This window comes from Asterias rubens, chromosome 18 (assembly GCF_902459465.1).
Source record: "Asterias rubens chromosome 18, eAstRub1.3, whole genome shotgun sequence".
Taxonomy (NCBI): Eukaryota; Metazoa; Echinodermata; class Asteroidea; order Forcipulatida; family Asteriidae; genus Asterias; species Asterias rubens.
This window is the reverse complement of record NC_047079.1, coordinates 12,575,494-12,602,560: the sequence shown is the minus strand read 5'-3', so window position 1 is coordinate 12,602,560 and position 27,067 is coordinate 12,575,494. Positions and strand designations below refer to the sequence as shown.

Below are 27,067 nucleotides of genomic sequence, written 5' to 3'. Positions count from 1 at the left end.
CCAATCACTTTTGACGTTGTGGGAGACGTTGGAGCTGTCTGTGTTATAAAATGGCGTCGAAAGTGTCGAAGGGACAGCGGTACATCGGCGAAACTAAAAATCAACTCAGAGATGGTTTGTATAATTGTTGTAATTATGCCGTATTAATGATATTTGAAGAGGCTTTGGATAACTTTCCGTATGGCGCCACCACTTTTTCACTCATTTTTACAAAAAGGGATATATCAATCAGGTAAATTAGATACTATATTATTTTATTTCGAATGAAAAAGTGGTGGCGCCATACGGAAACTTTTCCGAGGCTTTTACAGTATCTTTGGCCGTATTTTATGAACCATGATGATACGTTGATGTATGGTGTTGTTAAAAAGAGAAATATGTCCCTTATCCTGCTATCCCACTAGCCCTGGACGTCAGTCTGAGTCAGCATGGACATGGTCAGTCAGTGCCACTGCACTTACTGACGTTCTGGATATAAAGGTTCTTTACAATGCGAACACAAGTTTGACTACAATTTTCTTTATATTTTACCTGATTTGAGAAGCTGAAATTCCGTTCACTGACAGTGATGAGACCGATGTTAAAAGCTCAACAATGGGCTAGTATCCTGCCAGCCACCACTTTTTCCCATCTGATTCGATTCTGATGTTCGATCGATGATGATTTATCCCGTGTTAATAAATAGTCACGCAGTTTGTGTTGTGAATGGGTGGGCATGGGTTTGGATGTCCTTGATGTTTAGTTGAGCCAGGCTAGCTTTGATTTTGAATACTATTACTAGTATTATTACTTTGTAAATAACAATAGACATAAACATGATAATTGATTGAATAAAAATAGCGAGGTTATAAAATTATAGCTTAACTAAAGTAAAAAGTAGGCTACCTCCTGTCAACTCAACCCTCAATGGCTTATGAGTCAACTCGGTCCCAAGTCAACTCGGTCCCAGTCAACTCGGTCCCAAGTCAACTCGGTCCCAAGTCAACTCGGTCCCTATGGTTGACGGGAAGTATGTTTTCTTTGAATTGGAAAAAAACAACTAATGTTTTTTGACTTTGTACATGAAACGGGATAAGTGTGCACATGTCGGGGTACAATATTTGATGCCTCCAATAGCGACCCATTTGTTTCTATATTCAACATTTTGAAAATTACCGATTGTGTTGGCCCAAAAAAAATGTCTTCCAATGTCTCTTTGGCTTTGCTTTAAACCAGAGTATTGTTTTTTGTGTGGCTCTCAACAATTCATTAACTGACAAACATTAATAATTGAATCCTCTTTGATTTCTTTTCAAGTAACTTGCATTTAAAATTGAATAATATAAAAACAGTTCTATAAAAAATTTCAAGTTAACGGATCACCAAGTTAACTTAAGAACAATAAATATCAAAAATCTACTAATTAATAATAATAATAATAAACAAGACTTGTAAAGCGCATTTTACAAGATACAATTAAACAACTATTAGAAAATTAATAGTTGATCGAAAATAAATCACAAAATATATTATTGTTCAACTAACTTGGGTTAATTTTGAGTCAACTCGGTCCTTCAACCAAATTTAACTTTTTTGAATTATTATTGGTGCTATTTCATGTGTGTAAGTTAATAATAATATTTATTATGTTAAGCATGCCCTTAAAAAAAGCAGGACAGTTCTTTTTCAGAATTGAGAAGTCTCCCGAACACACGAACAAAGAGGATTAAATTGTTACTGTTTGTCAATTAATGTTAATTGTTGAGAGCCATACAACAAACAATACTCTGGTTGAAAGCAAAGAAACATTTGAACTCATTGTTTTTGAGTTGAAATTTATTCGACCAACAATTAGGACTTCCCGTCAACCATCCATACGGACCGAGTTGACTTGGGACTGAGTTGACTTGGGATCGAGTTGACTTGAGAGCGAGTTGACTTGGGACCGAGTTGACTGGGACCGAGTTGACTTGGGACCGAGTTGACTGGGACCGAGTTGACTTGGGACCGAGTTGACTGGGACCGAGTTGACTCGGGACCGAGTTGACTCATAAGCGCCTGATGTAGTGTAGCCTATTTAGTATTTGTTTGTTTGTTTGTTTGTTTGAATAATCTTCCAACCAATTTCCACAATTAACCTCGGCAAACTCCCACAAAGGGATATAAACATCAATCAAGCTGGCAACAGCCAATTTCCTCATCTAGTTCTAGCTGCTCATACAAAACAGTGGTTTTAAAACATTTAACGTCTATGAATGATTGAATATGATTATGAATTACACAAATCAAGAAATTGTGATTCAGTAACTAGACTACTTGCGATAACGTTTATCGCAACTGTAACTAGACAACAATATTTATTTATACAGTCGTTGTGAAATCAGTGGTTAGCTGGGCCACAGTCGTTGTGAAATCAGTAGTTAGCTGGGCTCAAGCTAACTACTGCTTTCACAACGACTGTATAAATAAATCTGGGGGATTCGAACCCACAACCTTGTGATTGTAAGTCCTGCAGTCTAACCACTTGACCACGGTGACCACAAAACATATTCATATCCAGTGAGAACATGGAGGTCAGAAGTTGCCTTCAATGTTCAATCAAGTTTAAATATAAGTAAGATACAGTCATTTATTTGGTCTTTGGAGTAACTTTAGTTGCGATGATCGTAACACTCCATCCTCTGCGACCATCCGGAGGATGGAGGATTATGATCATCATCACTAGGGCCGTAGTGTAAATTTAAAAAGTTGCAATTGTCTAAATAAAACTGTCAAAGTAGTTTCCGTTTGATCACTGTTCTCAATCCAATGGTTAAACTGCAGGACTTGCACTTGCATTTACAAGGTTGTGGGTTCGAATCCCCTAGACTAACTGCTGATTTTACAATGACTAGAACTACGTCTCGTTACTGAACCACAATTTGTTGATTATTGTGCAATTCATAATCATAGATGTTAAACCGATGTTTGTATGAGAGAGATTGGCTTTTGCCAGCATGGCGTTGATACCCCCCTGTTGGAGTTTGCCAAGAACCCTTGACGGGGAACTCATCTCGACAAAAATACAAAATCAGCACTTGACTAATTGATTCTGTCTCCACCTTTGCAGGATATGGAATCTATAAATATCCCAATCGATTCTTTCGCTATGAAGGAGATTGGAAGGAAGGAAAGAAGCATGGTAGGTACATAAATAACCTGACATCCTAGTTCACATTAAAGGCAGTAGATACTATTGGTAATTGTCAAAGACTATTCTTCTCTCTTGGTGTATCTCAACATGTGCATAAAATAACAAACCTGTGAAAATTTGAGCTCGATCGGTCGTCGGAGTTGCGAGATAATAATGAAAGAAGAAACACCCTTGTCTCATGAAGTTGTATACTTTCAGATGCTTGATTTCGAGACCTCAAATTCTAAATTTGAGGTCTCGAAATCAAATTCGTGGCAAATTACTTCTTTCTCGAAAACTACTCAACTTCAGAGGGAGCCGTTTCTCATTATGTTTGATACTACCGGTACCAACCTCTCCCCATAATAAGTCACCGTTGTCTATTTCAGGTCATGGCAAGTTGGTCATGGCAGACGGGAGTTACTACGAGGGAGAGTTCATCCATGGAGAGATAGAAGGTCATGGTTACAGGAAGTGGTCATCAGGGGTCACCTACTCTGGCCAATTCTCAGATGGAGAGATGAATGGCCATGGAGTCATGACGTACTCTGATGGCACCGTGTATGAAGGAGAGTTTCTAAGCAACAAACGAGAAGGTACTCTTTGACTTAAATGTATTTATAATAGTGGCTTCGGCTTGGATTGAAAGCTAAGGCCGTCTACCCTACTCACTATAATAGTGGCTTCTTATATAGAGCACATATAGAGCACATCACTCTGTGAAGCTCCTGGCGCTGTAACATACAGGAATCGTGTGAGGTATGTGGTGGTATGTGGTTTATAGCACCATGTAATTGTTTCGAGGTGCTGTGCGGCGTTCTTTATATGCACAGCACTACACAACACACACGATCAACAGCTTCATGGACGAAGGACGAAGCTTTATGGTTAAGTGTCTTGCTTTTAAACACTGGACACCGTTGGTAATTGCCAAAGACCAGTCTTGTTACTTGGTGTATCTCAAGATATGCACAAAGTAACAGACCTGTGAAAGTTTGATCTCAATTGGTCGTCGAGGTGAGATTATAATGGAAGAAAAAGCACCCTTAGTCATACGAAGTTGTGTGCTTCCAGATGCTTGATTTCGAGACCTCAAAATCAAATTCTGAGGTCTTGATTTTTAGTAAACCATCAGAATAGCATTACTTCCCCCTCGGAGGTCACTATCCTTTACATGTTTGCCTCCCTTCATACCGCAAAGTCTGGGTCTTGGTCTAGGACTTGGACATTCACAGTCTCAATAATTATTTTAAATTATTGTGTATTTGGTTTGTGGTAACACCATGTGTGTATCTACTTGCCAGGTAGAGATTGTTCTTAGAGAACTGTCTTGCTTTATTCTACTACCGCGGAGTAGATAATCGGAGGTTCGGGAGACTTCTCAGTTCTGAAAAGAACTGTCCTGCTTTTTAACTATTACCTGGGTGGATGGTATAGAAAATAGGCTTTAGCTTATAGGATATACTAGACAATACTACTATAGAAAATACTACTTTAGCTTAAAGGATCGTGATTAACTGTACTACCGCGGAGTCAGTTCTTAAATTGATCTCAATATTTCGACTAGCTTACTCTAGTCATCGTCGAGCACTTGGTTCTTTTACATGCGTTACACAACACATGGGACCAACGGCTTTACGTCCCATCGGAGGGAAGAAGCAATGGTTAAGTGTCTTGCTTAAAGAAACAAGTGTCACGGCTGGGCATTCAAACCCATACTCTGCTGATCAGAAACACCAGAGTTTGAATTTGGTGCTCTTAACCGCTCAGCCACCACACTTCCACTTGTGTCCTTAAGCGAGACACTTAACCATTGCTTCGTCCTTCGGATGGGACGTAAAGCTGTTGGTGCCATGTGTTGTGTAACCCAGTGCATTTATTGAAAAGAGAAGGGGTTCACCCTGGTGTTCCTGGATGTGGCTATCCAATGTGCCGTAGCACCATGCAAACCCTTATAAGGTGACTGCATAATTGGGTCTCAGAATTCATCTCTTCAACCTATCTTTCTAAAAGTTTGATTATATACACACTGCGCCTTGAGTACCTTGTTGGTAGATACGTGTGCTATATAAGACTATAATAATAATAATATCATAGTCTTATATAGGGCTAAGCTTGGGCGATATCACGATATTATCGAATATCGTGATATTAATTTGGACACGATTTCGATATCGGATGGATTTGGTTTTAATCGAAATATCGATATATCGCGATATATCGATTAAATATCGCGATGTATTTGCTAGCTGAGACATCTTGCACCCCATAGGTTTGGAGTAAAACCAGAAGAATAGGTCATTAGAACACCTCTCTTATGCTATGACAGTCTCTTCTACAACTTTCACTTGGAGTTTTAAGACTGATGATGTCAAATTTCATTAATCGACACTTCAATACTTATATTATAATTTTTGTTTGTGCACTTTCATTTTGCTAGGTCATGGTATTTTGAAACAGTCAGATGGTGCAGTTTATGAAGGTTCATTCCACAATGACAAGAAACATGGTGAAGGTTCCCAGAAGTATCTGTAAGTCAATTTGCTATTCAAGTCACTGTCATCTTTCAGCAGCTCTTTCCAGATGTTGCTTGCTCTGTTCTTATTGCTCTCTTAAAGGCAGTGTACACTATTGGTAATTACTCAAAATAATTTTTAGCATAAAACCTTGCTTGGTAATGAGGAGTGGGGAGAGGTTGATAGTAAAAAACGTTGTGAGAAACGGCTCCCTCTGAAGTAACTTAGTTTTTCGAGAAAGAAGTAACTTTCCACAAATTTGATTTTGAGACCTCAGAGTTAGATATTGACTTCTCGGAATTAAGCATCTGAAAGCACACAACTTCGTGTGACAAGGTGTGTTTTTTTTCTTTCATTGTTATCTCGTTACTTTGACGAACGATTGAGCTCAAATTTTCACTGGTTTGTTATTTTATGCATATGTTGAGATACACCAAGTGAGAAGAATGGTCTTTGACAATTACCAATAGTGTCCAGGGGTGGATTTCACAGAGAGTTAGGACTATAGTCTTATCTCAAATTAGGACCAGTTACTCGTCCTAACTTAGGACTACCCATGCAATTTGTATATCTCTTAGGACTAGTCCTAAGTTAGGACTAGTCCTAACTCTTTGTGTAATCGACCCCAGTGCCTTTAAACCATCCCTGTGGTATTATATCTGTACTCCCTTGATTCTTAGGTGATTTTTTTAATCCTTTACATACAAAAGCAGGTTGTTCCAAAATATCCAAAGCGGCCCATACATGTGGCTGTACATACCAAAATGCCAAAGTGGTGACAGAGCTAATAGATGTTAAATTTGCATCGGGGATAAAGAATATTAATCTTGGTTTTTACCCAGACACCGATGTGTGTTAGCACTGTATACTCAGTACTTTCCTGAGTCCTGTGAAAAATAAATTCCACATGCATATTACTCGGGTGGGATTGCAAGGGTCGTAGATTCGAATCCCACCCGAGTAATATGCCTGTGATAATTTCTCACAAGACTCGGGAAGTACTGAGTATATAAGTGCTAACACACATCGGTGTATGGGTAAAAACCAAGATTAATATTCTTTATCCCCGATGCAAATTATCATCTCTTATATCGTTGCGGTACCCGCTGCCAAAACATAGGATTCAAACTGCTTCTACATGTAGCTACAACCTCGGTAGGCTAGTTGGTAAGACACTGCTCTAGAATTGCAAGGGTCGTGGGTTCGAATCCCACCCGAATAATATGCCTGTGATAATTTTTCACAGGACTCGGGAAGTACTGAGTATATAGTGCTAACACACATCGGTGTATGGGTAAAAACCAAAATTAATATGGTCACAGAGCATTACCAATTACTGGCCGTATTGGCTGCATGATTTCACCTGCTCCTAATCAATCTAAAAAAGGTTTGAAACTTACATGTTTCTCAACTAAAGCTGCTATCTATATATCTAAAACCAAACAAAGTCTATGTTGCAACTTGTTTTGAGCATGTAAATTCAGATGAGGTTGGTTCAAATCTCTGTCTTATCAATTGGTTTTTACCCATACACCCCAAATTATTTATTTTTCTTTTTTTGAGAAAAGAACAAGTTAAGATTGGTAATTGTCAAAGACCAGTCTTCTCACTTGGTGTATCTCAACAGATGCAAAAAATTAACAAACCTGTGAAAAACTTTATCTCAATTGGTCGTCGAAGTTGCGAGATAACTATGAAAGAAAAAACACCTTTGTCACATGAAGTTGTGTGCTTTCAGATGCTTGATTTCGAGACCTCAAAATCTAATTCTGAGGTCTTGAAATCAAATTTGTTGAAAATTATTTCTTTCTTGAAAACTACATCACTTCGGAGGGAGTTGTTTCTCACAATGTTTTATATTATCAACCTCTCCCCATTACTCGTTACCAAGTAAGGTTTCATGCTAATAATTATTTTGAGTAATTACCAATAGTGTCCACTGCCTTTAACAAACACACACGCATGGCATCTAATAAGACCGTTTGCTTGGGGCTTTTCTTACAGTAATGGTGATTTGTATATTGGTGATTGGATCCAAGGAGCTAGGCAAGGAAGTGGTGAACTCAGATGTGCTACATCTACCATTTATGATGTGAGTACGAAATCTGTCTTATAATAATAATAAATAATGTTGAACCTTTCTAGTGCGCCATGTTTGTCAATGATGGAACTTGTGGTGCAAAAATCAAGAACTCTGCCAATACACAATGACACAAGACAACCAAAAGTTTGAAGGCTACTGTTTCCCAAATAGATATGTTTTGAGTCGAGTTTTGAATTTGGAACAAGTATCTGCTTTTCTGAGTTGAAGTGGGACGCTGTTCCAAAGAGATGGCCCGGCATGTGAACAACAGCGATCACCCGAGAAGTGCAGGCAACATGGAACGTTCAGGAGCAGGTTGTTTGAGGAGCGAAGTTTCTAACAATCAAAAGTCATGATGTTTCCTGGTAATAAAACTAACTCTCAAACAGGACTGGCAGTGTGGCTTTACGCTAACTTTATAATTGAGTTGGATAAAGAAATGTCGGTTTTAGTTGGGCAGGAGAACCTCAAATTGGACAGGGATTGAAAATCCAATCAGAATGTAAGGCTCTTCCGGTCTTGGATTTGATTACGAGTCACACAGTTGAAACCACTGAGCTAACCAGAACGCTTTTTGAATGTATACTAGTGTGTAGACAATAAGGAGATTTAGCTGCACGTTATGCGAGAACGCGAACATCAGAAAATCGTGTTGTTCAAATCTCAGGTTCTTAGCATACATGAAGTTACCATTTTTCACGTCGGGTACGTACGTGCAGACGTCATAGGTGAGCATGCCTTAAGCCCAAAGTGGTGACGTCACCTAGAAACAACACAATTTTCTGAGTTCACATGCACATGTTTGCTCGCGTAACATGCAGCTAAACCTCCCTGCTGTCTCGCATTTAAAAGCTTTTAAAATAAAGTTACAACAGTAAACCAAGAAGATGTATTTGCCCAGACGCTGACTCACTAGTAGCAAACTCTAACAAATAAAATAGTCTAAAACATGCCTTTATTATTATGGATCTTTGAATTCTTATAATAATAATAAATAATAATAATAAGACTTGTAATGCGCACACATATCCACCCTGCTGGGTGTTCAAGGCGCAGTAAAACTAAAAACATAAACAAAGACAAAGAAAAACAGACACAACGAAATTAGTCCTTGAAAACCTGGGACATAAGATAAGTTTTGAGAAGAGATTTGAATGTTGTGGTACAAAGACAAGATCTTAGATTAAGTGGTAGAGAGTTCCAGATGCGTGGCGCAGCTGAAGAAAAAGACCTGTCACCCCATGAGTGTCGAGACTTGGGTTCAATGAGGAGAAGCATGGAACGTGATCGACGATTCCTTGATGGAGTGAACTTGAAGCAGTTCAGAAATGTAGTGGGGAGCCTTGAGGTTTGTGGATAATGAGCTTGAAGATGATTCGTTGAGAGATAGGGAGCCAGTGTAGTTGTTTCAGAATGGGGGTGATAGAACAGGATTTTCTAGACAGTGTCACAATGCGGGCTACTTCAATTATGAGCATCTTGTTCTTGATTATTTTATGATACCAATATTTTATCTTGCAGGGTCAATGGAGGAATGATCTGTACAATGGAGAAGGCACTATGATCCACTGTTCAGGCGTGACATACGAAGGGATGTGGATTAATGGCAGACCAGCAGGTATTATACAAATAATTTATGTTTGTAAGTGATGTGTTGCAAATATTTTCATGAGTTGAAAGATGGAATGTCCTTCGTGTTGTGGGTGGTTTAAGTAGTAGCAATTGACAGTATTAAAATAGCGCCCTCACAGGGCTTCCTTAGCCATTGTTATGGCTCGCAGTGTTCGGAAGAGATCAAGTTCTTGGAGGTTACGTTTCGGAGGTGTTTTTTTTGTATGCACCTGAAAGCACACAAAGTAGTGCAACAAGGGTGTTTTTTTCTTTCATTATTCTCTTGTCAATTTGATGAGAATAAGAGGTGTCCAGTGTCCTTGGGGAAGGGGGGGAGGGGGTGGTAAATTTGACATGGAATTACCCTACATGTATATAGATGAAAATTTCAAGTTGTTGTTAGGAGTAACTGGCAGTGCAGTTGTGAGTGATTTGAGGAGTAACAGGCAGGGTGGATGTGGGTGATTCGAAGAGAAACAGGCATTGCGGTCGTGGGTGATTCGAAGAGTAAAGCCTGGTTCATACTTCCTGCGAACGTGAATGCAATAGGAATGTTGACGTCACAATTCCGCAGCGAAAAATTTGCAGCAATTCTGCTCAACTCACTTGCGCATATCGCTGCGAAAGGAGGGTTGTGACGTCAAATTCACATCAAATTCGCTTCGCACTTGCATTCGCACGAAGTATGAACCGGGCTTGACAGGCAGTGCGGTCGTGGGCGGTTTTAGGAGTACGGTAACATGCAGTGCTGTTATAAAGGGCAGTTCGAAAGCTACAGGGATAACACTCACCGTCTGATTTATATCATGTTTTCTCTCTCACAGTGGAAGCTTCCCAGATTGTGGTTGTAGGTGACGTTGAGTTAGACATGTACCAAGGCACGTCCTTCAGTCTAGATGTTGAGATACGATCAGAAACAGGACAAGTTGTCAGACAAGAGAATGGTCATGTGTTACAGATCACTGCTGGCTTTAGACACTACACACCCAGCCAAACATCGCCACTCTTTGATCTAATTGAAGACATGGAGGAGAGACCTTTACCAACACCATAGTGAGTATAAGTGGTTGTGTAATTCTACTTAGGAACGGTACAGAATTGGTAAGAAACAAAAATCATGAAGATCACTGATTTACATTAAAACTTACCCAATGATGATGATAGTAGAAAACATCCCTCGAAATATTTTTGTCTGAAATGTCATATTTGATAAGAAATAAATAATCCAATTTCGCGTTTGGAGTTTATCGCTCAGTGAGCGTTTTTATTTATTTTTGTTTTGGCATTGATGCAATGCAACATGGGTTATCGTTTTTTCACTGTTTTCTCGCGACCCAGATGGCCAAACGATCTCAAACTTCTACAGGTTTGTCAGTTTATGTATATATGGTGGATTACATAAAGTGCTTACACTGCCAGCAACTGTTTTGTTAGCAAAACCAATTCTGTAATGTTCCTTTAACATACATGTAGTCATCCTTGTTGCATTCTACCTTGGCGAACAACATGAATGTTTGCAAACTTATACAAATTGTCTTGAATATTTCATGTGCATTACTCAGAACCTACAATTTATCGTTTGAACGAAACCTGTGACAGAGTGAATGAAAACTAAACGGTATTTCTTACTGAAGTCATATATTTATGACACATAGGATATGACCGCATAGTGTCATCCAGCATTGTGTTTCGTTGCAAAAGTCGTTCATTTCTGTTTAAATGTGTGAATGACATATGGAGGTAAGTAGCTCAGCACGATGAGCACTAAGACATAGTAATGTCATGCGAGAGACAGGTCTACATGGCTTAAACTCAACTTGGTTTCAAACAAAATGATTGAAAAACAGATTGTTTCTAATAAGTGTTTGTTTGTTTACTTGGTTACAAATGTGTTGATCTTTATAGAGCATTCAGAAGTACCCAGGACAGTTAATCCATTTTGATTGGTCGAGAGAAGGTCACATGACCAAGTTTAAATGTTTAATGTAAACAAAATCACACAGTCACACATGACCTGACGAAATAGAGTCAAAGAAGGCACTTTCAGATTGTTGCGCAGAGCTCTTAAATTTCAAGGCCCCAAAAGGCATTTTTAATTTGACTTACACATAGTATACAAATATTGACTGCTTCGAGTGCTATGGTTAAAACTATGACTCCTGAGGTGATCCCCAGAGGGTTCTATTTTCCCTCGGCTTCGCCTCGGGAAAATAGAACGCTCCAGGGATCATGCTTCATAGCATTCAACACAGAGTTGACATGGTTGAGGTTAGGTGAGGGCCAACGGTCAGATTTTGTTCTGAACTTTTAAAAAGGTTTTTTAATGGAAAGGTACTTAGAAATGGGAATAAAAGAGATGTGACTCAGTGGTGACCCTGCCGGTCGGGTTTGAAGCGACAGTATAGACCTCAATATGGATAGGTTTGTGGTAACACCATGTAATGACTATCTCTCTAAATGAGTTGGAGTGGTTCTGAAAAGAACCGTTGGTTTCAACTCAACGTTTCGATCAGTATGCTCTGATCGTCTTCTGGAGAAGACCTCTTTGCTACTCTGTTATTCTCTTACTTCAGTTCTATGTCAAAACATACAGAAAGGACCACTTTCTCTATGGTCAATGTTTCTAGTCACTCCAATATTCTCCATGTCCATTTCTGCAGTGGTTATGATGTGGTAGCTTACCCATTGACAGAATATAGTTACATTGAAGAGAAGTACAACCTGGATGGATTCATCCCTAAACCATCAACAGCACTAACAGAAGTCACGACCATTGAAGTCTCCATCCCTGAAGAACCAGTGCATATACCACAGATTGAAGGTAATTCAGTAATGCGCTAATTTCAGTAACATTCCATAGTATGAGTGTGTGGGTTTGTCTACTATTGATAACCGAGGTCTTTAACAAAAGGGATCCGGGAAAAAGTCACACCGGGGACAGTCCTCGGTAGATTTTTTCTACAAAACCGATGGGGACGTCTGAAAAATAAACTATGTCCAAACAATGGGAAAACAAAGAGAAGTCCTCGGTCTACACCATAAACATGCCTGTGTGTGTGTGTGGGTAGGTATCCACATTCAAACCAGGGACCTATAACAAAAAGGGGCAAAAGGTCCACGGTTGCTATCACAAAGAAAATCATTGTGGTCCCCGGTTGCTATCACGAAGAGTTGAACAAAGGAGGGTCCCCGATTGCAGGTGTTTACACACTTGTGTGTGTGTGTAGCAGTTATTGCGTAGCTGACATTGTCAGTTCTGCTTCTGCCGTTTCGACTATTTTCCAGTCAGCTCCGTTCATTCCTCCTTAAACAGAAGTCTTGGGTAGTCCAACCCATCTGTGCTGTGGACTACTGTCTTAAGGGCTCGGTTGAGCACCACTGGTAGAGTGATTCCTCCTTGGACAGAAGTCTTGGGTAGTCCAACCCAGCTGTGCTGTGGACTACTGTCTTAAGGGCTCGGTTGAGCACCACTGGTAGAGCGATTCCTCCTTGGACAGAAGTCTTAGGTAGTCCAACCCAGCTGTGCTGTGGACTACTGTCTTAAGGGCTCGGTTGAGCACCACTGGTAGAGTGATTCCTCCTTGGACAGAAGTCTTGGGTAGTCCAACCCAGCTGTGCTGTGGACTACTGTCTTAAGGGCTCGGTTGAGCACCACTGGTAGAGTGATACGAGGGGTCCGCTCGCCAGACGTTTACACCAGGTTCTGATCGGAAGTACTCATCTACGAGTAGTTGAGCGGGTACATCTGGCGGGAGCCTCAAGACATGTCCGAAGAGTCTATTCCATAGACATTGGATTTTTTCATTTTTCTTGTTCTTTGCACCGATGGGGGACGACCAAGAGGGAACTTTTTTTTATTGTAGCAAGCGTCCATGAGTACTTTTGTGGATACCGGTGCTATAGAAGACGTAATTTGTGTAACTATTATTTATTGTGTAATAGAAAACTGTCTTCCTCTGGGCATTATTCATTTTTATAAATCATGCTTTGTATATTCCAAAGAAGTAACATCTCAAATGTCCACATACATGTGTCGGCCTGCTATTCTGTTTTACCTTAATCCATCTGAGATCACCATGTGTTTTTGTATCATAACTTCTATACACACAGTCATTTAATTTTGCTGAATAGTCAAACAGTTTTTTTTGTTCTCAGTTAAAACATCTGAAAGACTTATATTGAAATCCTGTTGATTTTGTCTTGGAACATTGTAGAAATGATGTGTCAACTGTCAACATGGGAAAGTATTACTGAAGGGCATGACTTTACAGAGACCTTTAGGATTAATTTTGGAACAAGTTATTTGTACCCGCTCTAAAAGTTGAACTGTTTGGGCACACATTTGTATCAGTTTTGAATCATCGCTATTCCTATTCTATTTTGTATAAAACTATCCAATAGAACTATCCAATATGAAAGCTTTCGCGCTTTGCGCTCAGAGTTTACTTTTTTTTTCTCAAAAGCCTATCACATCCCTGTAAACAGGAAATGGTGTTTTATTGACACACGTGCAATACATGCATACATGTCAGCATTTATATCAGGCCCTGGTTGCAAAGCGCCTACAGAAGATGCGACAACAAATTCAAACTCAAGATGTTCCAATGTAAAGTGACAAAAAAAACACCTGAAAAAACAGTCAAGTGTTTCTGTATAAAAGAGCCTAAGTAGTTTCTTGAGCTTTCCAGTTGTACATTAGTTGCATATGTAATGGTCGTTCCATACATTTGGAGCAGCAGCAATAAAACAAATGTGAAGCTTTAGAGACATACAGTGTATTTTACTTAATATAAAATTAAGTGTATAAAAATTACCTTATACAATTTCTTGGTTTAAAAAAATACTATTTCTGATCTCCCCTACACCCCTCCTATCAATCAAATCCATAGAGTTATATATAAGAACTAGAGGGCCCACTGGCCTATATACGTGCCCCGGCATGCGTACAGGCGGCCATTTTCTAAGTTGACAAAATGGCCATTTCACAGCGTGTGTTTGTGCGGCCATTTTGTAAGTTGAACAAACGACAGCATCGCGTGAGCGTTCAATAAAAAAAAAACTCAAACGTGTTTTTGGTATTCAACGCGCGTACAGAATGGCGCGCTTGTCATATTGCGGTCCCGTCGCGTTTGTGCAAGCAGCATCACCAGTGTGCCCTCTAGTTCTTATATATAACTCTATGATCAAATCCTACAGTAATTAACCCAGTAAGTGAACCGACTGAGGAAAGCAGCAAAGTGGATCAGGTTAAAGCAGCAGAAGAGAGTACGAGTGAAGAACCTCAAACCATAGAATCAGCAACCCAGGCTGGGAATGAACCTACTGAACCTGCTCCAGGTATGTCATTTAATACAGAGATTTGCTAGGATGCAGCATTTGGAAGTGTGGTGGTCTAGCGATTAAGAGCACCGGGTTCAAACTCTGGTGTTTCTGGTTAGCCGAGTGTGTATACAGTGCCCTCTATTGACAGTGTATAAAACAGCTCATCATGTATACAAAGCATTACTAAGACGAAACATGACCCAAATACGTCTTAAACAAGTCAAGTAGTCATTGCTTCTTTCCTTTGAGTCTCAATCTAACGAACCCATAACACCAGTCCCAGACACTTAATCATTGCTTCGTCCTTCGGATGAGACGTTAAGCCATTGGTCCCGTCTGTTGTGTAACACACATAAAAGAATCCAGTGATACTATCGAAAAGAGAAGGGGGTTCGCCACGGTGTTCCTGGCTGTGGCTGCTGAATGCGCTGTACTAAATAAACCCTTATAAGGTGCTACATAAACAGGTCTCGGAATTCATCACTTCATTAACTTATCTAATTACCCTTGTATATGGTGTTTACAGCTTTGCATGGTGTGGAGAATAAGAGTAACTATAAATATAAAATAGGAATAGTAAAGAAGATGAGCAGAGTGTACTGTTTGAAACGTCGAGACCAACACTCCCTCAAAAGAGGTTTTACACATGGTTGTACCCGCAAGTTAACTATCCAAATTCCAAGCCCTTCTGAGACTGAGTCTTTTGAGATCCAGTTTTTTGCATTCCGAGACCAAGACTGCGACAGCAAAATAAGTTCTTGAGACTGTCGAGAACGAGACCCTAACCCTAACCCTAACTGTCATTACTATTAAAGCCAGTGGACACTTTCGGTAAACAGTGTTGTCCAAGGCCCACACTTCGTGTATCACAACTTGTATATAAAATAACAAACCTGTGAAAATTTAGGCTCAATCGGTCATCGGAGTGGGGAGAAAATAACGGGAAAACCCACTCTTGTTTCCGCACGTTTTGCCGTGTCATGACATGTGTTTACTATGAATCCGTAATTCTCGCTAACGAGAATTGATAATTGTTTTAATGTTTTCTCAAAAAGTAAAGCATTTCATGGAATAATATTTCAAGAGGAGTCTATCACCATTACCTTCTGTAAACCCTGTAAGTTATTTGTAAATCTGTGATTTTTAGCTGTTTCGTAGCGAAGCGCAGCGAAACAGCTCTTGTTTTTGTTAAAGTTTTTTTTATTATTGTTTTTTTTATTTGTCTGATTCAGTACTCGCAATTTTTTGCATAGTTCCCAAAGAGCAATTGCAATGAAACTTTCAGGGATTGAAGATTATGGAGCAATAATGATCCTAAAGCAAGGATGTCATGATGACGTCATCACTGGTCACGTGACGTCATCTTAAAGGTGTTTTATGTTAAATGTTTGAAAATCTATATCAAATCAGCCAAACAAGACCGTAGGTTTCTGTTTGCGGGATGTAGTAGGGATAAATTAGGTCTTCATTTTGTTTCGTGTGCGTGACCTCATATGACCTCTACTTCCGGTTGAAACGGGCAAAAAACGGAAGTGCCCTGTAACTCAAAAGTGGTAAAAATTATGAAGTTGCTTTCCAAGGACGTAAGTGTCTAGCAAGGGTGGGCAGTTCAAAAAAATTATTGATGACGTCACAAATTGCAACAGCGCCCTCTAGCGGCAGGTTGAAAACTCGTCAAAAAGGACTTTTTGAAGATGTGTGTGGTGAAGTTTTTTGTAATCACTTCAAATTTTACACACACGTTAACTGTCAGGCAGCGATCATATGTGTGAAGTTTCAGATCAATGACGTCATCGGGGGTCACATGACGCGGCCTTAAAGGTGCACTTTTTGAACTAATATAATTCCCTAAGTAACTATGCGATCATAATGAAACTTGGTAAGTCGTTAGATATTGGCAAGCTTTCGTGAATTGTGAAATGACGTCATGATGACGTCATCACCTGATTTTTTATGATTTTTTCTATTTTTGCACCTTTAAAACATAAATTGCTATCCGAACATGGTATAATTCAAATTATTTTTTTTAAATAGCCTGGATTAGTCATAACTGCTGTAAAAAAAATGAATAAATTTCAAATTAAGTGGAACAAAATTTAAAATTTTCTTAACGAAACAGCCTCTGCATTTGTGCACAAATGCAATCGTGTCTAGTTTATTTTTGTTTCTGTTACGAAAGTGTATAATGGCTTGAACATGTTGAAGGTAACATGGTATTGATTTTGTGTTGATTGTTTATAGCAACAGCAGGTGAGGGTTCTGTAGCAGCTGACCAGCAGCCTCCAGCCATGGCAGAGCTTACAGATGAGACACCAGTACCTCCAGCTATAAATAATCAAAAGACAGAGAATGGATGTACCTCATTCAAGGTAAGACAACGACCAAAAATGCTAACACCTCTTACGTTCAGGTAGCAACTTTTCCTCAGATCAGCTGATTTCCTCGTTTTTTTAAGTCTCAGTTTTACCATTCACACTTTAAAAATACTAAACAAAATCATTTCAATTTTGTAGCTTCCTCTTTTTTTGGTGAGGTTATAGTTACATGCTTGTTACTCTTATCTTAACTCATCAGAAGAGTATGACTTCCAAAAGATCAAAATGGCGACAAAGAGTAGAACTTATATTTCTGATAATTTACAAGTAGTCCTCACTCTAGGAAACTCAAGACCGGTTTAAAGTCGGTCGCGCGATGGAAATCTCAATGCGCGATCCTAAAAAACACAGTTCATGGTGATCGCTAACTGTGCTTTTTTATGATCGCACGTCAATATTTCCATCGCGCGAAAATCGCACAGCCATCGCGCGACCGACGATAACTCGGCCTTTACACAAACTGTTTCTAACCTCAAAGAAACAGTTATCTTCAAATTTTTCTTTCTTTACTCTTTCCTTTCTCTCTTAAACATGATATTTGTCAGGCTGTTATGTGTAAATATCTTAAGTTCTGATCAATTCTGAATTAGTTTCTTCAGTGAGGGAAACTGCACTAGCAAAGATAGCATGATTGCTTCATCCTTAAAGGCACTGGACACCTTTGCTGATTGTCAAAGACCAGTGTTCCCAACATGCATATATGTATCTCAACATAATGCATAAAATAACAAACCTGTGAAAATTTGAACTGAATTACTCGTTGAAGTTGCAAGAGAATAATGGAAGAAAAAACACCCTCGTCGCACACGTTGTGTGCTTTCAGATGCCTTGAGTTTCACTTAAAATATTTTAGAGAAAAATATGTGACTTCAGAGGGAGCTGTTTCTTACAATGTTTTACACTATCAACAGCTTGTTACCAAGTAAGTTTTTTGCTAATGATTATTTTGAGTAGTTACCAATAGTGTCCAGTGCCTTTAATGATCACTTTAAGTCTTGATAAGAACTATAATTTTGGTTAGGTTTGATTATAACTAGGTATTTCTTCTCCAGGTGTATGTCTCTAACAGTCTTCATTTTAGAAGAATACATTTTTTTTAAAGCCATTGGACACTTTCAGTAAACAGTGTTGTCCAAGGCCCACACTTCTTGTATCACAACTTCTATATCAAATAACAAACCTGTGAAAATTTAGGCTCAATCGGTCATCGGAGTCGAGAGAAAATAACGGGAAAACCCACCCTTGTTTCCGCACGCTTCGCCATGTCATGACATGTGTTTAAAACAAATCTGTAATTCCAATATCGAATTGATATTGTTTTAATGTTTTCTCAAAAAGTAAAGCATTTCATGGAATAATATTTCAAAAGAAGTCTTTCACCATTACCTTCTGTAAACCCTGTAAGTTATTTGTAAATCTGTGAACTTTTAATTTTTTTTCAGTACCGAAAGTGTCCAATGGCTTTAACTTGTTGTATTTAGTTGTAGATGTAGCATTAATGTGACTAACTACAACTTGTTTAAACCTGTAGGACCTGATCCTTCCTGGTATCTCACCATCTTACATTCCCAACAATGCATCACCGGTCATAAAGGAGGATTCTGACCCAAGTTTGTCAGATCAAAGGACTGCGACTAAAAAAACCAAAACAAGTGGCAAAGGAAATAAACGAGTCGAAGGTTTGAACCATTATATTTTAACCTGGATCAACGCTAAACCAGGTTAAAGAGCAATTTAATCCCTTTTTAGTTTGTTTGAGTTCAAGTGACCCTAACATGTTCAAACCTGGAATCAATTTCAATCATGACTTGTTTGCACACGTTTTCTCTCATTCAACCATCTGGAAAGTTACATACTGTGTCATTTGATGACAACCAGTGCGACACTTTAAACACCAAAGTTTACAGCAATTCATGTTCTTTTTTAGAAATGAAAGCTGGAGAAGGTTTAACCTTTTTCAAAATCCACCATGGATTTTTTTGTATACTAGTTCATCTAAGTTTATGGAAAACCAAAATATCGCCTGCTTGTCGTATTGTTGTCCACCATTTTAAAACCACCCACCAACAAGTATGTTCACCTAAGGTTGCCAACGTTCGCTAACACTGGCAGCGCACAACTCGTTCCACTCAAAATTGTTGGCGAACGTGCGGAAACATTGGCAACGTTTGAGCGAGTAGATTGCACCCCAGATTCCTGACTGCTTACTGTTGAAGCTGCAACCTGCAGAGCCCAGGTTCCTGACTGCTAACTGAAGCTGTTTTATTGCGCACTATTTGCCAACATTGTGTGCTAGCTTTCAGCGCCTAACTTTCTCATTGTTGCTATAGCTTTCTCATACTGCTACTAAACCCCTTCTTTTTAGCTGTTTACTGTAAGTGCATATAGAAGGTTTGTATTCAAGATTTGCTTGTAATGGTTTAGTGGTATCTTGTTACATATTCAGGGTCGTAGACCTTGCGCAACTTTGCTATAAATCACCCACAAGCGTTCTATTTTGCCACTTCATTATCTTGACATGGTTTTCAAGCGGATGAGGGAGCATTTACTGTCATTCATCCTCAATTTTGAACAGTTGCAACTGTTGTATCTTGTCATTAGTGTACCATGTTGGATGTACTTGAAGATCCATTATGACATTTTGATTTTGTTTTTAATCTACATGTATAATTCTGTTTAAATTCACAAACTGAAATGTCGGATACTAATGACGTGTTTGTTAATACTTACGTAGAGGTTTGTTCCGCAAATTATGCAGAAATATGTATTTGACACTAGCAATAAACTATAAGTTTCCTGCCGGACAATAAGCCTTTTTGAGGTATGGCGGACATGATACACGCGCGTCACACGCTGCGACTGATGCCCACTCACCATGTTGGTGGTCATTAGGTTTACCTGTAAACGCCGCGTCAACCTAAAATGCGCATTTCACTGAATAACATACAATCTATTTCTATGGTCAATACGCACAAATTTACCACAACTTTACAGTGTTGTAGCATTGTGTCCGCCATACCTCAAAAAGGCTTATTGTCCGGCAGGAAACAAGGACTCATGCTAGCTGTGTAGGACAAGTAGTTTGCTCTGAGTTTCAATGCAGTCACTTATCACAGCTCTCCCATTGATAAACAAGCTGCCAAAATAATATACAAGCTTCTTACACTCCACTTTGCCTAAATTCACCCCTAGTCCATGTTTTGCCATCTTCCCCCTACCCCTTCCTTACTACCCCTTAATAGGGATTGGTACTGCCTGGAGCACCCCTTGGCTATCGTCCATTCAATGTTCTTGATATTATGATGGAGGAAGAAGCCCGAACCAAATCACGTAATTCTAAAACAGCAGGGCTTGCTCAGCAATTACGACTTGGCGCTAAGCTTGGAAAGAACGTAGGTAAAGTAAAACACCTCCAACTGTTCATTTTATACACAATGATACTTCTGTCTTGGACCTGATTGTTTGCACCTTGTATACGTGAGTAACTCTCCTCAAATCTGTTATCCTGAGTGATCCTGCTAAGCTACTTTTATGTATCTGACACTGAATAAGTAACTTTCTTTTTTCCCAAGCATGATATTCTTCCTGCTTTAATCTGATTTCCAATATTTCTTCCCTAGTTCTGTAGAGAATCAATAAGATTATTAAATAGTCTGAAAAAAGCCTAACGTCTGACCGTAGGTCAGCAAAAATTTTTTAACACAGGATATATAATGACAAAGCACTCGTGTAATTTTCAAACTTTGATAGCAAGTAGCGTTTCCCATTGGCTATTGAACTGAGCGAGGTTTAACTTGATGATTGAAGCTAAATTTATCAATCCCTCAAACTCTGATACATAGAAGTCAAGGAACAAGCTCAAGATTGTTGTTTAATTAGTATTTCCTTAATGGCAAATCTTCACAGCGAGGTGGCAATATTGGCAAAATATTTGCCACGTTGCAATGTTGGCAAAAATGAGCCAGGTGGAAACATTGGGAAAAATATAAAAACTTAAAACTTAATATTATTACATGTATAGGCAAAAATGAGCGAGGCGGTGCCTGTAGGTGACCCAACTCAAAACTGAATGAGCAAGAGAAATACTGAAATCACTTGTGCACCATTAGCATTGAGCAATTAGCTATTACAAATGTCTTGATATTTTGTTATTATTGGTTATAAAACCTTGTGCTAACTTTCAATTGATTGCTTTCAATGGAAACAGTGAGCCTACGCCCTGTGCCCCAAACAACTCAACAGTCACATTCCGGTATCAATTCCAATTGTTTTGCATGAAAAACTTTAAGTGGAATGACTTGAGATTACAAACAAATTATGCTGCATCATCGCATGCCTTGCTTAAACCAGTGCGGTAAAGGGTTGACAAAGCTTGGGGCATTTACAAATAAAAACCTGAGTTTCTAACTTTCATTGTTAAGCTGTCATACTCATTTCATAAAATAAGTTTGCATTTTTACCTTTTTCAATTGCATGCACCACCCTAACTGCAAAGACAATACAACTATGTTTATGGTGGTTGAAATCACTTTGTTTGCACCACACATTGCTCATCCATTATTTTATTAAAGTTAAAAGGCGTTTATTTATGCAAAACAAACAGCAGCTTGTTCCTTGTGATGTGAGCTTTTTTAAGGGACATGTTGCCTTGGATTGGGCGAGTTGGTCTATGAAAAGCACTTAAAACCATTTGTTAATAAAATGCATGGTTACATAGATGTTTGTAGAATATAACATCCACACAAATATGCCTCGAAATTGCAAGGTTTTCCTTGTACGTCGTGAACAAACACGGTACGCCATTTTGTAGAGTGAAGTTTTTTTAAAGGAAAACAACGCAATTTCAAGGCATTTTTTGTGGATCGTTATACTCTACTTTTAAAACAGTACCTTTCTAACCATATCGATTTGATAAACAAACGGCTTCAAACGCTTTAATGGACCAACTCGACCGATCCAAGGCACTTTGAATGATGAAATATCATTTTCTGCAGTAGCTTTGCAGTCACTTTGGACCCACCCCCCCTCCACCCGCTGAGATGCATATTGTTCTTGTGCAGCCTTTTAATTTGTATAAAATAAGGATTTGTTCTATCACATTGTGTCTAAGCTACATGTATGCTGGTGTGTGTGTATACAACTTGTACCATGGGTCAGTTCTAGTTTTCAACATTGTCATAGTCATATTAATTTTGGTTTTTACCCATACACCGATGTGTGTTAGCACTGTATACTCAGTACTTTCCCGAGTCCTGTGAAAAATATATCACAGGCATGTTACTCGGTACCCGCTGCCAAAACATAGGATTCGAACTGCCTCTAGCTGCCGGGCAACCTCAGTAGTCTAGTTGGTAAGACACTGCTCTAGAATTGCAAGGGTCGTGGGTTCGAATCCCACCCGAGTAACATGCCTGTGATATATTTTTCACAGGACTCGGGAAAGTACTGAGTATACAGTGCTAACACACATCGGTGTATGGGTAAAAACCAAAATTAATATTCTTTATCCCCGATGCAAATTTAACATCTATTATTGTCATAGTTGTTCCTCCTTGTAAGTTACTACTCAAATTAATATTAATTTACTCACTATCCTTGTGTATTTTACATTGCTTGGTCAACATAAAAGGGTCTGATGGGTACCTTTTGTAGGGCACAAAACACAATGTCCACAGATTTACGTTAAACTCACACAGTTTGAAGATAATGCTGGTAGAAAGCTTCCCGAAAATAGTTTGAAATTGCTTTACTCAATTCTCAGTAACTACAGCACCTTAGAAAGTAATATTTGAAGGGAAGCTTTCTACCATCATAATCTTCAAACTGTGTGTGTAGATCTGTAGACATTGTGTTTAAATTTGTGCTACAATAAGTACCCAAATCCTACCAAAGTATAAAAACTGACAAATTTCCAACCACTCTCGGGAAGTTCGTAGACTGCCTGAAAGCTCTGATAAAGTAGAAGACTTTGGACTGATCTTGAATGTTCATTACAAGTTGCATGTGATCATGCATGGTTGCCATGTACGTTTCTATGGTACTTTCATTCATGTTTGATACACTCTTGAGTGTAACACAATATATATTTTGCTTTTTATTTGATATGATTTTGTTTTATTTTGCATGCTTCACCCTAATGCCTCAATTATGTCTATATCATGGATGCTGGTAAGAATTATGGTTGACTGATTCTTTGCACAGTTTACATATCAGCATTCCACTCACTTGTATACACATCTGTTACATTTAAAAAAAAAAATGAAGACATTTGCTGTGACATCGCAACTTCCTCATTAGCATTGGCATTTGACACGTTTACATTTTCATCGTTATTACTCTAGATTATATTTACAGATAGCACATCCAAATTCACTGCACAGTTTTAGTTAAAACAAATTTAGTTACAGGAACATTACAGAGTTGGTTTTGCTAACAAAACAGTTGCTGGCAGTGTAAGCACTTTATGTAATCCACCATATACATAAACTGACAAACCTGTAGAAGTTTGAGATCGATCGGCCATCTGGGTCGCGAGAGAATAGTGAAAAACAGATTGCACATTTTGCATGACATCGATGGAAGAAAAAATGAAAAAACGCAGACTGAGCGAAAAACTCCAAACGCGAAACTAGATTATTAATTTCTCACCAAATATGACATTTCAGTCATAAATATTTCAAGGGATGTTTTCTACCATCATCATTATCACCATGTAAGTTTGAAAAAAATCTGTGATCTTCACGATTTTGTTTTTTACCAATTCTGTAACGTTCCTTTAATTCAAGCATTGAATGATTATCACTTTGTTTAAAAGAAAAGCAAAACAATCTTGATAAACACACATTCATTTATTTGTAAAAACACAATGATTTTCTTCATTTTACTTTTCCCACATGGAAGTTATCCCTCCTAACTTAAACACTTATTTTAAAAATTAGTTTATTCCTACAATTATAACAGCAAATACAAATTATTCTCAGAGATGTACCATTAGCAACTAACCAACCAACAAAACTAAACTGCAATGGATAGCCTTTTAAATGACCTTTCACATAACTAGACTCCAACAAACTTAGTTGTAATGTAGTGTATTTTTCATACTTTAAATTGTACAACCATTCAACTGTTGCAGCTGATCATCTGGGCCCAATTTCATAGAGCTGCTAAGCACAACATTTTGCTTAGCATGACATTTTTTCCTTGTTAAAAACAAGATTACCAACCAAATTTCCACGTGATTTTCAGAATAAGCAAACAACAGCTGAGTACAAGTAACAAGCAGTATGCAACAAATGGAAATTTCGTTGGTAATGGTGTTTTTTTTATCAAGGAAGAAGTTTCATACTAGGCTAATTTTTGTGCTTAGCAGCTCTATGAAATTGTGCCCCGATCTTTTCATTTTCTGCCGTGTCATTGAAAATTGAAGAACACACAAAAGCGTTGCTGTTCCTAGAACAATGCTGGAAATTACCACTGTTTTGTTGCATTGTTTGATTGTAATGTCATTAGAGGGCAAATGTTAATCCTTGAACTGTATTTTGCCTGAATCATATGAATAGATGATCTACCAGATGCAAACATGTTAGAGAAGAGGGACCCAAAGGCATATAAGATCAAGAGAGAAAAGATGTATGGAGATGAACGATTTGCAAGACCTGGTAAGAATTAAAGGCACAGTCGACACCTTTGGTAATGGACCATTCACGCATGCGTACAGACCCTGTTGGTTGGCAAACGCCATAGAGTTGTGCACTAAGCAGACGCACAACCGCGTCTGCGTCACGCACCCATTAGCCGTGTACAAAACAGCGCGATGTTCCCTCATTTTGCCAACCAAAACGTCAGTGTGCACGCGCTATGTGTAATTTACATATTTCATGGGAAGGGTCTATTGTCAAAGACCAGTCTTTTCGTCACTTGGTGTATTTCAACATATGCACAAAATAACAAAATTGGTCATCGAAGTTGGGAGAGGATAATGGAAGAAAAAACACCCTTGTCAAATGAAGTTGTGTTTTTTCAAATGCTTGATTTCGGGACCTCAAAATCACAATTCAGAGGTCTCAAAATCAAATTTGTGGGAAATAACTTTTTTTCTCACTGTGTTTAATTATTTATACTAATCAACAGCTCTCCATTACTTGTTACCAAGTAAGGTTTTATGCTAATAATTATTTTGAGTAATGTGTATAGTGCCTTTAAACCCACATATCAAAAACATACAATTGTAACCTAAACTTGTTATTTTTTTCATTCTTCTTTATAAATTTTCATGTTGCACCATCCTCTTCAACCCTAGTATAATTGCTACAGACCTAAAGCTCTCATAGTGGTGAAAAGTCCCATTCAAGCCTCGTTGGCTATTGTATAGATAGTTCATGCAAGTTCTCTCAAAGTACACACTAATTGAATGTGTATTTTGTGGCTTATAAGGTATTTACCCACTCGTATAGGCCGGAGTCTGTCAACCTCGTCACTACATATACAAATCCCCCCCCCCCCTGCAGCAGCACCGCACCTTCACTTAGGCATTTGCTATACTTAATCCAACCCCATATCATCACCATTCGGATAAATTCCCGTACATTTGTTTCCATTCCAATAGATCTCATTTCCTACTTGCAATGATTAAGTATCTGCCAGCAATGTATAAAGCCCAGTTCATCTTTCCTGCGAATGTGAATGCGATACGATTGTTGACGTCACAACATCGCAACGAATAATTCGCAGGGGTTGAGTTGTGCTTAACTCCCTTGCAAATATCACTGCGAAAACAGAGTTTGCATTCGCAGGACATATGAACCAGGGTTAAGTGTGCATCAATTCTTAAAGGCAGTTGACACTATTGGTAATTGTCAAAGACTAGCCTTCACAGTTGGTGTATCTCAACATATGCATAAAATAAAAAACCTGTGAAAATTTGAGCTCAATCGGTCATCGAACTTGCGAGATAATAATGAAAGAAAAAAACACCCTTGTCACACGAACTTGTGTGTGTTTAGATGGTTGATTTCGAGACCTCAAGTTCTAAATCTGAGGTCTCGAAATCAAGTTCGTGGAAAATTACTTCTTTCTCCAAAACTATGTCACTTCAGAGGGAGCCGTTTCTCACAATGTTTTATACCATCAACCTCTCCCCATTACTCGTCACCAAGAAAGGTTTTATGTTGATAATTATTTTGAGTAATTACCAAAAGTGTCCACTGCCTTTAAGTTAAAAAAAAAACAAATGTCTCTAATCATCTCTAATATCTGTTTCTTTTGTTTCCCTGTGAAGCTGAATATGTGATAATGGTGAATGATGTAACAGATCCACCCTTCCTGGATAAGCGTCTACCTACCTCGTACAGTCTGGTGAGAATACAGCACCCAAAGAAGTCCAAGAAAGCCAAGACTCCCTCCACCAAAGGGTCCAAGCCTGGCTCCAGAGGTTCATCACATGACTAAACGGAATCCAATCAGAGCAATCGGAAGAAAACATGGATTAGTGTTCAAGTGGCTAGACTGCAGAACTTGCAATCACAAGGTCGTGTGTTCGTATCCCCCAGCTAACCACTGATTCCACAATGACAAGAATAAATATTGTCGTCTAGTTAATGAATCACAATTTCTTGATTTGTGTAATTCATAACCAAAGCTGTTAAATCTATGATTGTATGAGAGAGATTGGCTGTTGCCAGGTTGGTTTTTATATCCCTTTGTGGGAGTTTGCTGAGTTCCCTTGATGGGAAGATCATTCAATCAAACAAAAACCAATCGGAGAAGCTAAAGCTTTCGGAGCGTTATTCTTCAATCAGCAAGCCAATGTATGTCTTCTGTGAATAGAAATAATGATAATCGCGGTTCTCTTGTAGTGCACATGTCCAAGCTAGAGCAAGGCTCGTACAGCGTTTTTATCTATAAGGTCATTCGGCATACTCACCTCCAATTTCCTCAGCTACCTGGGCCCAATTTAATGGCTCTGCTTACCGCCGAATTCTGGGCTTACGATCACGATTCCCCGCTTACG

General features: G+C 38.7%; 1 protein-coding gene across 2 annotated transcripts; it reads left to right on the top strand.

Annotated features, from left to right (window-relative positions):
* Nucleotides 1-50: 50 nt before the first annotated feature.
* LOC117302390 (MORN repeat-containing protein 1-like) lies at nt 51-27,067 on the top strand. 2 transcript variants are annotated; one of them, XM_033786320.1, is made up of 14 exons: nt 51-114; nt 3,089-3,160; nt 3,541-3,747; nt 5,592-5,682; nt 7,672-7,759; nt 9,272-9,368; nt 10,186-10,414; nt 12,022-12,182; nt 14,558-14,698; nt 16,925-17,052; nt 20,301-20,454; nt 21,266-21,310; nt 24,618-24,716; nt 26,336-27,067. In XM_033786320.1, exons 1-14 carry the CDS (start codon nt 51-53, stop codon nt 26,503-26,505), a joined length of 1,746 nt encoding a protein of 581 aa, XP_033642211.1. In that variant the 3' UTR covers nt 26,506-27,067. The 2 variants fall into 2 exon arrangements, with proteins under 2 accessions (XP_033642211.1, XP_033642213.1); XM_033786322.1 differs by lacking the exon at nt 21,266-21,310.